Below are 13640 nucleotides of genomic sequence, written 5' to 3'. Positions count from 1 at the left end.
TAAGTGAATTCGTTTAGGGAATTTGTCACCGATATTGATTGAAGTTAAGGAAAACATAGCATAAATTACGTAATGGGCGAAAAATCGATTTTTTTGTAAATTATATACGTCACGGGTGGAAAAAAATGCGCTTAAATGTAGGTAAAATATTGGAATTTGTATAGAAAAAAAGCGTTGTTTTGTAAAGAAAAAAAAGGCGGTGTCAATTAGTTTTAGTGGTCGTTTGGAGTTTCGGGTCCGAAAAGAAAGTATTTTTTTGGACGGAGATCAATTTGGAAATGCGTTTTTAGACGGGGAGTGACGAATGTTAAGAAAATTTGGGCATGTCCAGGGGTCGAAAGGGAAGATCGATGCGAGAGAAGCGAGCTATTGCAGTGACACACTTCACGTCGTGTGTACACAAGCGGCGCGCCTTGTATTTGAATGAAAAACATGTGAATTACCCGTCGTAGTGTATCCACTTTGCAGGGCACGACGACTCGCAGCGCCAGAATCCCCCGGGATAGCAGAAGGCCCGACTCGTGCATTCTGATTCGCGTCGTAGTAGCACGCAAGCGCTATACGGGGGTTAAATAGATCGACGCATGCGCCCTCCGGCTCCTGGTATCAGATGTTTCAACATGGCGGCGGTGCCCAGACTCTGTTGTTCTCGGCCAGGCAGTAATTGTGGCCAAAATGGTATCCGATTGCTCGGCAGTGATACGAAAACGGAAGATAAGAGAGAAGCGGACACTTTGCTGGACATCTGTGCCAAAGTGGTGGCTCTCCACATTCCTTTTCAGAGGATAGAGGAGAGGTACAGTCGTATACCGGAGCCTGTACAGAAAAGGATAATCTATTGGTCATTTCCACGTAACGAGGCAGACATATGTATGTATTCGTCGCTGTCCAGTGAAAATAGTGGATGTAGTGATTATCAGAAATTACCGTTTTATCGTGGACTAAGGTTATACGAAACTGGCAGTGTGGATAACGTCCTACAAGTCGGTAAGTAACGTGCGCGATGCCTTGCTATCGAACAAAGGAGGGGGATGCCGTTCATCGGTCGAAACCCGGGGGTACCTGGGCGAGTCACGGGCGTGCTAGCCGCAGGCACCACTGCACGCATCGGCAGGCCATACCCTTGGGAGGGGCACGCTACTTTTAGTCTTTGTGTCGCCCCGAATCTTAGTTTGTGGCCAACACGTCCCGAAACGTAACCGGTGAAGTGGGCGCAATTTATTGTTTTTTCTTATTGTTTACTAGTGTCGTCGGTTACGCATTGTTTTCGCTTGCACTTTGCCTTAGCATCGGCGGACCTAATCCACCGGTCTTGACATACCGAGACTGCGAACAATATGGCATTGTCGTAGGCGGGGTTTAACTTTGAGCGCGTAATCAATACGGCACCAGCCACTACTTATCCCGTGTAGTGTAGTGTCGGTAAATGAATGTTGGCAGCCGTTGGGGGTAAAGGAAGATAGAACGTTTGCCAATTTCTCGTTGGGGGCAGAGTGATGATTCCGGAGCCAAGACGAAAGGGAAAGCCACTGCAACTCGCTTGACATCACGTGGTGTGTCGATCGAGCAAAGGGGACGGAGAGCGTGGTAAAATGAGAAGTGTTTCCTGTGTGATCGGTAACCCTAACTTGACTGGTTGGCTCCACTCAATTCACATAGTTTTTCTATGGCGGTTACAGAAACAGTAGAACCAGTTGTCCAACCCGTTTTTAAACCTTATTTGTTTGGCAACTAACCAGATATATATACATTTCGGAATATCGAGTTCGCATTGATTTTTTTCAATTAAAAATATTCAAAAAAATCTCTCTTTTTCTTACATTTAAAAACCTTTTATTTCTTATAAGAAACATCCCATTTTTCTTCTACTATTTAGTGGCATCTTGCCAAAATCTCACTAATTAGAAATTTAGGAATGAGAACAAATTGTGAATAGTGAACGTATCGTTAGGCAATAATAAAATACTTTAGTAATAGCCTGTAAAGTAAACAAGCTTGTAACGATTATGTGGATAAACGTTTGTTTACATTTGTCAAATGACTCACACCCCCCGAAATACAATTGTAGCTTTTGTAAATTATATATATATATATAAGGCATTTTTACTTGCAGTTTTTAGTTGAATGAACTCGTCCTGAATGCAGGCTACACTGGACGAAACAGTTGCTTTTGTTTGACCTTGAAAACAAGCTGAAATTTCTCTTGACAGGTTCGTACAAGGACGAGCATCTCGATTGACCTTACTCTTCTCCCTTTTATCTCTGCGTGGTTCCCATTTTTCTCACACAGGAACCAATATGATTAAAGGTATTAACAATTACTCATTATTCCCAACGCGTAGCGATTGTGATAAGGATATAAAAAATTGAAATATGGTAAAGTTTCTCCTGTCTTTTTCTAAAAAATCTCTATACGTCTAAACCTAAAATAGAATGCTTTAAAATTCCTCACCCCCTTTTTTTTATATTGTTAGTTAGTCTATTTTTTTAATTTATAAATATGTATGTGTTTACTTGGGGCAATTACCTAAGCTATTTTTACTATTCTTGGGTTGTTTTATATATTATTCTTATAAGGCCTTTATCAATAAATGATCTTAAGTTGAGGAAAATGATATTCTTATTAATTTTATTTATAAAAATTACCTCTTTTTTTTTGATAGATTGTCTCGCATTTTATCATTAATGTATTGCGAAATATTGGAGATTTATCGTAGAAAAATTGTGATTAAAACACTCGAAAGTAGCGAATAATATTTATTTATTTTTTTAATACCTCAGGCATTTTCTAACATTATAACTTATATTAAAAAAAAAAACAAATGCTAGAAAGCTATCTGAAGGCAGATTCTTCACCATTCGAGGCCACCTTGTATCAATGTTGACCTTCATTTTGCACAGCGTTGTCGTTAGAAAATCGTTTTAGTGTTGTCTTTTTTTTTTATTGCTGTGATTGTCTTTTTTTTCTTTTTTTTTCTGATTCTCATTTGTCCCAAGCCACTTTCCCTCATCGGGTTCTCTGCCAATAAATGTAACCTAGCAACGCCAGTTGGGTTTAGTTGAAGTTCCAGGAGGGAATAGTCTGTCTGGGAGGGGAATGCCCGTTATTTATTGATAACGTGCATACAGCTTGGACGGATGAATAAATGGAAAAGGTCATGAATAAACGATCGTCTCTGTTTAAAAAATGTAGTTTGATGAATAAACCAGTCGTCCATGTGCTTTTGCCTCTCTCTCTCTCTCTCTCTCTCTCTGCCCCCTTCCAAAACTGGTAATGCAACGGGGGAGGTTTTGTTAGATGCGCATGCTCTCCTCTTGTGTTAAGCGCATACTTTCCCTCATCGTAAGGTCACAGTTTATAGTTGTCACTCGTAGAATCGTCCCTTCAGGTGACAGCTTTAAGGTAATGCGATTTCAAAATCTCTGGCACTAATATCCATTCGGGCATATTGTTTTACTGCATTTGGTGTTGTATGTTTAATTTATCCTCATGTATTTGGACTTTAATGCATTCCGTTCCCCCGTGTACAGAATGTGCCATCCATTTATTTTGATTGTGTCACATAATTTCATAATTTATTGAGCATTTGTAGCCTATAGATAGGACCTAAGTTTCTGTCATTACCCCATAATTTGCAGAAAAAAAATTACCTTCAGGGTATCTCGGTTCTTGAACTAACCATGTCTTTTGCCTGCTTAGAATAGTAATAAAACCTGACTTTCTACATATAAATGATGCTATAATGTCATTCCATTTATTTAGCGTTGAGTAAATGCCTGAGAGTCTAATTAGAATTGTCACCGCTTAAAATATTTGTTTTCCTACCTATTAATAATTCTCTTTACCATACCACAGTACTATTTTTCATACGAACTTTTCATATCTGATATATATACAAGTTGCCATTTTTGAAATAAAAACCGGATGGCTCCAAGTAAAACTTACCAAAAAACAAGGGGTGGAATAAATAAATACCTTCGCAAACAGGCTTATTTTCTTTTTTTTTGAGGATTCTAAACTTTTATAAAATAAAAATAAATAAATAAATCTCTCAAAAGACAATATATCATAATATAAAAATAAGGACAATCAACCCTATTCACGTGTGTCACTTGTTTGGCACATCTGGTCCCGTGTTGTGCACGTGTCTTAACAATTAAAGTATGTTTTCGCTATGCATAATATACATTTACGATCCACTTAATTCGATTTTAGATAAAATTACGATGGCATTTTTCTTTTTTTCCCTTCCTCCTCTTCGAAATAGACCTCCAGAAAGAATGGTTGGCATTTGCAACAATGTTCCTACTTACACGAAGGACTCGTAAATAAGTGAGATTGTTAGATATTTATAGGTATCGGTTGGAACCATTAAATAGAAGAATTGGTATAGAATAAGAAAAGACAATTTGACCTATTTATATAAGAAAACTTTCTTCTAGTTTTGCGGTTTGACAGTCGATGACCTGCAGAGGAACAGCAACTTTACTCTGAGTAAAGACAGCTGCTACGTTCTCTCTCTCTTTCTCTCTCTCTCTTTCTCCACTACTTCTGTAATTTGTTCACTTTTATTACACGTATAAATCTTTCTGACAACTGCTACTTTTTCACTGTCGTTCCAACATGCTACCCGCATCAACTTGCTTGACTTTCACGCATTACCTCAAGAGAACCATAATAATCCTTGTTGCAAAAATCTTTTAATACTAACAGATGTAAATTGTTTACGACGTTAACAATTAAACATTAATGTATATATATTTTTATAAATTAAACGTGTGTGTTTATAAGGTTTCGATCTTTATCTGTTGCAAGAAGAGCAGAGTTTCAAGGTTGAAATTTATGGTTTACTCTCTTCCTTACCTCTTATGCTATCTCCTCTGTATAAACAATGTACGTCATCTGCTCTCGAAAAACTTTTTCTTTTGTTTGAAAACAGAAATTTTTATTACTTTTTCGTGGGATTTTTTTTAATAAAAAAGTCCTTTTTTTCTTACCTTTAAACGTTCATTTATAAATGTATACCAGTCGACCCCCCTATAACACTGTTGATAATTCCGTTTTATATGAATTCCGTGTTGTACGAGTCACTTAGATTTTACAAATACGTGAGCCGTTCACAGCCCGGCATACGTATTTGTAAAATCTAAGTGACTCGTACAACACGGAATTCATATAAAACGGAATTATCAGCAGTGTTATAGGGGGGTCGACTGTATATATATATATATAAACACATAAACACAATTGTGCTACGAAATTACGTTTGTGTGTCCTCGTTACAAAATTATTGAATTATTTAAATGATTATAACTTAAAATATATATTGAAATTACATAAATGAAAGCTTTGGTAGCTTACTTTAACCTTGGTTAACTGTTAATTTAATCAGTTTGTTATAGATTGTAATAAAGGAAAGAAAAACATGTTTTGAAGCATGAATTTTTATAGAAATTGATAATATAATTAATATTATTTATATAATAATATATTCTAATCGAATTTACCTAAATTTAATCGAGATAATTGTCAAGTTAGTGTACTGATAGATGCTTCTGTGTGTCCAATATATTGTGTGACCAATGCCTTCTTTACTTTCATTTTTAGTAAATAAATTACACTTTAAATATAATTTTAACTTTATTAAATATAATTAGACACATTTAAATTTTAAATTTAAGTAATTTCATTATAAATAAAGCCTTAAAATATTAAAATAAAAAAAAAGTGAAAATCATCTCTTAGGTCAGCTGTTTAAAATCAGGATAATGTAATTTCAGATTTGTTTCCTTATATAAATTAGCCTCGACAATTAAAGTCTCATGGCATTAATTTGTATCTGAGGCTTTACCGAAACAATCTTCTTCCCGTCCTTTCTCCTCATTATTAAGGTTAAGTAACAATTATTTCTCGCCTTTCTCAACCCAGATGCTATTTAGTCGTTTGGTGTGGTTTTTCCCCCCCAACGTTGGATTATATGAAATAATTATGAAATTATTCTAATTTAAAATGGCTCATCCTTTTCTTCCTTCCATAGATTATTTTCCTTCTCAGAAAAAAAGAAAATAAATAAATGCAGCTGCCGGAAATGGTATACAAAATCGCAACTCTTCCTCAGTTATCTGCTTCTATTTAATAATACATAATATAAAAAACCTCTGCCCCCTTCCAAAACTGGTAATGCAACGGGGGAGGTTTTGTTAGATGCGCATGCTCTCCTCTTGTGTTAAGCGCATACTTTCCCTCATCGTAAGGTCACAGTTTATAGTTGTCACTCGTAGAATCGTCCCTTCAGGTGACAGCTTTAAGGTAATGCGATTTCAAAATCTCTGGCACTAATATCCATTCGGGCATATTGTTTTACTGCATTTGGTGTTGTATGTTTAATTTATCCTCATGTATTTGGACTTTAATGCATTCCGTTCCCCCGTGTACAGAATGTGCCATCCATTTATTTTGATTGTGTCACATAATTTCATAATTTATTGAGCNTCTCTCTCTCTCTCTCACACACACACTGACTGTGAAGAGTTGATTGACCCGTTGAACCAATGACGCCATTATCAGCTGCCAACCCTTCATCTACTTGCAATGGACAATGAAAAAATAATAATAATCCGCTATTGTTTTAATTATAACCCATTGAATAATTAATTAATTAATAATTTACGTAAAAAGACATCTTTAGTTATGGCTTGGCTTGTGTGAAACAATTCCTCATAACACATAATGGTACCCAGTCGACCCCCCTATAACACTGGTGATTTTTCCGTTTTATATGAATTCCGTGTTGTACGAGTCACTTAGATTTTACAAATACGTGAGCCGTTCACAGCCCGGCACACGTATTTGTAAAATCTAAGTGACTCGTACAACATGGAATTCATATAAAACGGAAAAATCAACAGTGTTATAGGGGGGTCGACTGGGTACCATTATGTGTTATGAGGAATTGTTTCACACAAGCCAAGCCATAACTAAAGATGTCTTTTTACGTAAATTATTAATTAATTAATTATTCAATGGGTTATAATTAAAACAATAGCGGATTATTATTATTTTTTCATTGTCCATTGCAAGTAGATGAAGGGTTGGCAGCTGATAATGGCGTCATTGGTTCAACGGGTCAATCAACTCTTCACAGTCAGTGTGTGTGTGAGAGAGAGAGAGAGAGAGAAAGCAAAGATATATAGGACGACAGGAAGTTAGAGAAACAAGGTCAAGGGTGATAGCGACTTCCGTTTTGACCGTCGCCTGTTGGCCGACTTTACATCTAACTCTATACAGATGTGATTCAGCTTTTATATAACACATATTTCGTACGGAATGCGATTAAATTTATATATAGGAAGAAAGCCAGTCGACAAATTAAGTAATTAGAAAGTTAAAGAGAGCCGTGGGATTCATTTTGAATTTTTAACACAGGCTTTTATGTATATACGTGTCCATTCGTTAAGGCTGTATGTATACGGTACAGTATTACCCCTTTTATGGCTGTTAGCAAAATATAAAATGAAATTTTATATTCAGATTCCAAGGCCCGGGTCGGTCTGGATTGGTAGACAGACCGACGAGTGGCGCACTACACAAAAATCGATTTGTCATGTGGTGGTGTGTGGCAACGAAAAATCGCTTCGCGTCAGGTTGATTTGTAATCTATGTAAATCTCTTTGTATGGATGACCAAAAAAACCCTTTTATTCTCACCTTTATACTGAAATTTCTTTTGTTAAAATAGTAAATATAAATATATACATAAATAAATCTCGATTTTACACAGTGCAATTCTCGAATTCCTTAAAAAAAAAAAAGAAAAAAAATCTTGATCCTGAATGCTGTTGGCATTTCCACAAAAATTCTGTAAAATGTCACGGATTTTTCTTTCTTTTTTTTTTTTCGTTCGATAACTCATTTACATTTCTAGCCAATTTTCAACAGCGCTTTTTTTCCCCTATCTTCTGTATGTATTCGTTGTGTGTGGTAATGTTAAATTAAACTCGAGAAATTCGCTCCAAAAATATACACGTATAACTTTGATTCGTGAAGGATTATATATCACGTTATTCGGTAACTAGTAATTAAGATAAATCCCCTTTTTCTTTTATATAAAAATAATTTTATGATTACTTAAATTCAGTGGAACAATAACGTCACACATACACACACACACAGTATTCCGTATCGTGGCTTTTTGCAACAGTGTCGAGCCACCTTGATATACTTATCTCTACAATGCAGTGCCGTTCTCTTTATCTGCATTGCGAGACCCGCCAGGTGTTCTGATAGGCTACCTGTCACGAATACAATAGTTTTATTCTTGTTTGTAAATCTCACTTTTACAATCACGTTCCACTCATTCTTTCACGTATGCATTCCATCTTCATACATTTTTTTTCCTTTCTTTCCCCTTTCTTTATTTAGTTGAATCGAAGCAGATGATGGAACCTTGCTTGTTAGTGTCGAAGTGCGAAAGAGGTGCTGAGATAAGAGCGAGCACACACACATACACACACACAAACTCACACACACACACAGACACATCAATAGACGAGTAAGTTACGTCAATAACCCGTTGTTACGTCAGAAGAGAAGGATTAGGAAGATAACTGATGACTAATACAGTTGTTAGGAAGGTAGTTCAATTGCATTCGATGATAAGTCGATATTTTGAAGCCATTACTTTGTGTGTGTTTTTTTTTACATCAAATTCGACCCTTTTGTTATAAAAAAAACTTTCGGTTTGTTTAGTTAATAATATACTTTTAAAGTTACAATATCCGAAACCAATATATTGTACTTTTTGTTATAGAGAAAACTGTTAAAATTCTAGATCGATATTATTTGAATATATTAATGTTTTAAAAGAATACAATATAATGATTTATTCGCTTGGTTTATAAAGGAAAAAAAAAACATTTTAATTTTTGTTTTTTTTGACTTTGTTTTTTTCTGTAATGATATATCATCAGTTTCAATATAATAAATCGTTCATTTCTATAATGAAATCAACATTTTTCTAGAAGGATTTTTAAGAATTTAAATTGTGAAATTGACAAATCAATTGAATTTTATAGAAATAAAATTCTGGAATAATTTAAATTCTCAAGAATAAACAAGTGGTTATAACATAGTGATTACAATAGATTCCCCCCTATAACACTGTAGATAATTCCGTGTTATATGAATTCCGTGTTGTACGAGTCACTTAGATTTAACAAATACAAGTGACTCGTACAACATGGAATTCATATAACACGGAATTATCTACAGTGTTATAGGGGTGGGTCTACTTTAATTAATTACTTCTCTCTATTGGTTGCTAATAGAATAGTATGTAAATTCTAGAATTACAGAGAGATTTCTCAAGAATATTAAAGTAATAAACAATATAAATTCCTAAGTAAAGTTTGATTTAATTAGAAAAATATTTTCAATCTTCTCAACAGTAAAATTGATATAAGGATGGCAAATAGTGATTGAATAGGTCTGTCTGTCTGTAGTGATTCTTTGTAAACTTGGAGGTAAGCTTCGTTTAAAAGCATTGAAAACTTCCGAATATCTCGAGTATTCTTTATTGAATATTTAAGGAATGAATAAGAAAAATTCTTTTCAATATTTAAGTATCGAGTACTATAGAAAGAGTTTAAAAATTCTGATATCAATTTATTTATTTATTTTTTTTTATATTTTTTTAATATTAAAAATGTATTCAAAATATAGAAAAATCTCAAATATAAATTTAAAATCAGTATTAATAAATTGATCTTGAATTTAATTCACTTGATTTTGGTAGTTTATTATTTATTTATGAGCATCTATAAAATTTTTCCATTGTTATCCATAGATTTATCATACAGATTCATGGAAATATTACGTTATTCTTGAATATTTTCTTTAAAAAAAAATAATCGATCCCGAACCGATTACATTGAGACTAATAAATCAGTAATTCGAAATCCCAAACGCCATTTTTTTTTAGCTTCGAATATTATTCAAAAAAACAATTTATTCTCTCTCTATTGGTCGAATTTGAATTTCTATATTATTACGTCACATTCTCTATCGGTTTCAATTTGAATTTCTATATCAATACGTCATATTAATACGCAAGAAGCATACTTCAACGTTATTGGTTTATTTTCGAATTTTCAAGAATCGTCAGAGCGCGAGATCATTTTAAAAAAAAATAATAAAATACTATACGAATTGAAACGAATTATCTAAATATATTTAAAATATTCATTTTAAATAAAGAATTATTTTCGATAAATCGAATACGTTCGATATTTCGAACCGAAAAATATTGAATTTTTAGTTAAAACAGTGCCTCCATCTTGTGGTTAAATATAAAATCGTCGAAAGATGTGATTCATAAAAGTAATTTAATTTATTCATTTTGTACGAAAATTTCCTCATTTCCTCGGTTTATTTCGCGAAATAACAAAGGAAGACCGAAACAAATGAAAAATTAAATAAAAAATGTATATATAAATATATAAATAAAATAAAGAACGATAACGTTACGCGTTAGTTATTTCATAACAAATCACTATTTATTATTTAGTATATTTTTTTTAAATTTTTGAATCGATATAAGGAATTAAAAGTGTTCATAACGCGTAACAGGAAGTTTTTCGGGACTCATTCACACCTCTCGTTTCTCGGAACTTTCCTTTTGACGTCAATCGACTCGCCTTCGTTGTTGTCATGGTAACGGGATTTCAAATTAATGCGCAGTCGCACAAAATCAAACCACGTGTGAGGAAAACCACGTGGTAAAATAGGATTTTTTAAAATAATCGTCAATGGATCGAGATAATTATTTTAACGAAGTTTTAAGTAAATAAACATGATATTTAGTCAATAAAATATTTAATATTATGTACTGTAGTTAAAATACAGCATTTAATTTAATATTATATTAAAGAAAGCGAATTTCTATATGCTTTAAACACGAAATTTAGTGTTTTTTTGGGTGTTTTTAACCATTTTTTTTATGTTAGAAAGTCAGAAAATACAGCTTCAATACATTATTTCTATAGCTTTAAATAATTCATATATAAATAATGAATATAGATGTAGAATAATTCAAATAAATAATCATTAAATGCTTTTGATTAAAGACATATTCTCCCAGTTCTTTATTAATTTTAAATAAGCAGATGCGTGCTTATCATCCATAAAACAAGGAAGGGACTAAATAAATTGCAAGTTTATGTCATACCCTTTTATAAATTATTAAGCAGGAATGTATTATTATGATAATGAAAGAAATATATTTAAGAATTAATTATAAAAATTTCCTTAAAATTTAAAAAGTATTTTTAATTATTATACAATTTTATTTTATTTATCTTTATACTTGTGATGATGATGATGAATGTTTATTAAGTCGTAGGTTTATTAGATCATCATTAAATTCGAGCGGAAATGAAATCATCGTGTTGTTAAGTATGTTTGATGAAGAGGACCCTCCGAATTGGTTCCCATGTCCAGCATTTGCTAGATCTGTCACACACTGTGTCATTACCTTAATATAGCTTTTGTTTCCGTTCTTCTCATTGTCCTTGCTACTTCCTGCGAGACCTTAAACGACGTTAACTCCTTGGGTTTTGTAGCATATGAATTGATGAACATCTGTTTTTTATATATCGATAAATTCCTATTAATAGCTCAAATTTCCGGTTTTCTATACACATCACCCTTACGGTAATTGATTCGATAATTACTTTACTTATTAAAAAAAAATTCAGAATGTTTATTTTAAACAACGGTATATTGTTACGACTTGGTTTTTTATTTATTTTTTAATGATTTTGAAGCAGTAACATATTTTCATTTAGTTCTAAATGGGTTGCTACACATCATTGGAGTCACCGGAAACCTGGTGTTCCAACCTGCTGACTTGAGGTGTGTGAACTTTTTTCTCTGTGTCGAGTACCTCTTTCTCCATTGGTCAATTTATTATAAGGTCAAAGACTACACGGTAAACCACATTGTTTTCACTCGTTATCAGGATGTTGCAAACATTCAAGATATTTCAGAAGTTAATGGTGTTTCTGTTGAATGAACATGATGTAAAAATTTATCTCGTCTTTCTTTATTACAAAAGAAAGAAAAGAAAAAAAAATGTATTTAATTGGAAATTTTGAAGTTTTAATTCCTTTCAAAATAATAAGAATTTAATCAATTGAAGGATAAAAGAACGTTGGGTAGTTTGACATAAGCAGGATTGATTGAAGGAATATGAGATTTGAGATTCGTTTTCCCTGTCTCTCGGCTATTGATCACTGTTTGTCTGGTCCTCTGAAAGAAAACTGAAAGTGTTTCTAAATGTAGGACAAATCCTTAGATATTTTTATCCTAATTATCTTCAAAACATTACGTTTTTTTTAAAAAATATTTCGATAAAAATCGATGTTGTTTTCAATTTCTAAATTGAAGTAGAATATGTATATCTTTATTGTAAATTCAGAAATCAGCAGGATAGCTATACAAAACAGTATTTTGTTAAGAGGTGGAAAGCATTCATTTCAAGATGTGGGAACCAGGTGGGTTGACTCGAAACGCCCGGGTGGAGAGGTACAAATACCAGATGTTGTACTCAGAAGCCGTTGTTAGTCAAATGGTAGGAAGTCTTCTACTACCCACAATAATGGTCCGGTATGGCCAAAGATATTGATTCTGTGAAATTGATCCTCTCGGTGCAAAACATCAAAAATATTTTTGTAAGAAAAAAAAATATTTCCCTTCACTAAAGACGATATATATATATATATATCTTCCATACTTTATCCATTTTAACAAAGCTTTTATCTGCTTACAACAGCTTCCTGAATTATAATCGTGATTCACCTGTCAGAACATATTGTCAGATTTCTGAAGATTTTAAGCTTAACTTCAAAAAAAAACTATGGCATTAAGGTTAAATAATTTATTTATTTTTTTACAATATTTTCCTCCTAGAAATCGATCCGACGCCTTTAGAGCAAATTGTATCGACTAGTTACATTGAAAATATTTTACTAAAGGTATATAATTTTCTATAAAATTATATTTATAGAAAAATGAAAGGATAGATTCTTTATATATTTTAAATATCGATTGATTTCTTTTTTTTCTTTTCTTTTCTCGAGTTTTTACAATCAAGTTTTGTTTTGTGATTACGTGGCAATCGATCTCTCTCTCTCTCTCTCTCTCTCTCTTTCTCTTTCTCTTTCTCTCCAACTGACCCTGGAACCATTAGAGTCACTGCTGCCTCGCATTAAAGTCGAATTTATAGAAGGTCCTAATTGTGTATCAGAAAAAAAAAGAAGAATTTATTATTATTCTACAGCGTAGCGAAGAAAAATCTCTTATACATTTATCGAAAAATAAGCAAATTGAATATCCTTAACGTACTGTATAATGGCATTAAAATGCAAAAGGATTTTTTTTTCTCTTTTTAACTGTAAAAAAGAAAGAGAAATCACGACAATTTAACTCATAATCGATAAACTAAATACTAAAAAAAATGCAGTTACTGAATCTATAGATAAACCCGCATGGGTGGATTCTGGAAAAAATCCCAACTCCTCCCTCATCTTTTCATTAAAGGAGTTAGATCAGGCGTCAAACTGAGATATATATATATATATAAA

The 13640-nt window shown here is 32.9% G+C and overlaps 1 protein-coding gene across 1 annotated transcript in view; it reads left to right on the top strand.

The window, feature by feature from the left end:
• Window positions 1–614: 614 nt before the first annotated feature.
• The window catches only part of LOC111626280 (zinc finger SWIM domain-containing protein 4-like), a 136512-nt gene continuing 123486 nt past the window's right edge, over window positions 615–13640 (top strand). The window contains exon 1 of the mRNA XM_023369601.1: window positions 615–987. Coding sequence (XP_023225369.1) covers window positions 621–987 — 367 coding nt within the window. The 5' untranslated portion in view covers window positions 615–620. The remainder of the gene's footprint in view (window positions 988–13640) is intronic.

This window comes from Centruroides sculpturatus, unplaced genomic scaffold, assembly GCF_000671375.1.
Source record: "Centruroides sculpturatus isolate CEXI.00-Female unplaced genomic scaffold, Cexi_2.0 scaffold498, whole genome shotgun sequence".
In the NCBI taxonomy this organism is placed as follows: domain Eukaryota; kingdom Metazoa; phylum Arthropoda; class Arachnida; order Scorpiones; family Buthidae; genus Centruroides; species Centruroides sculpturatus.
This window is presented reverse-complemented; position numbering and strand designations above follow the sequence as displayed.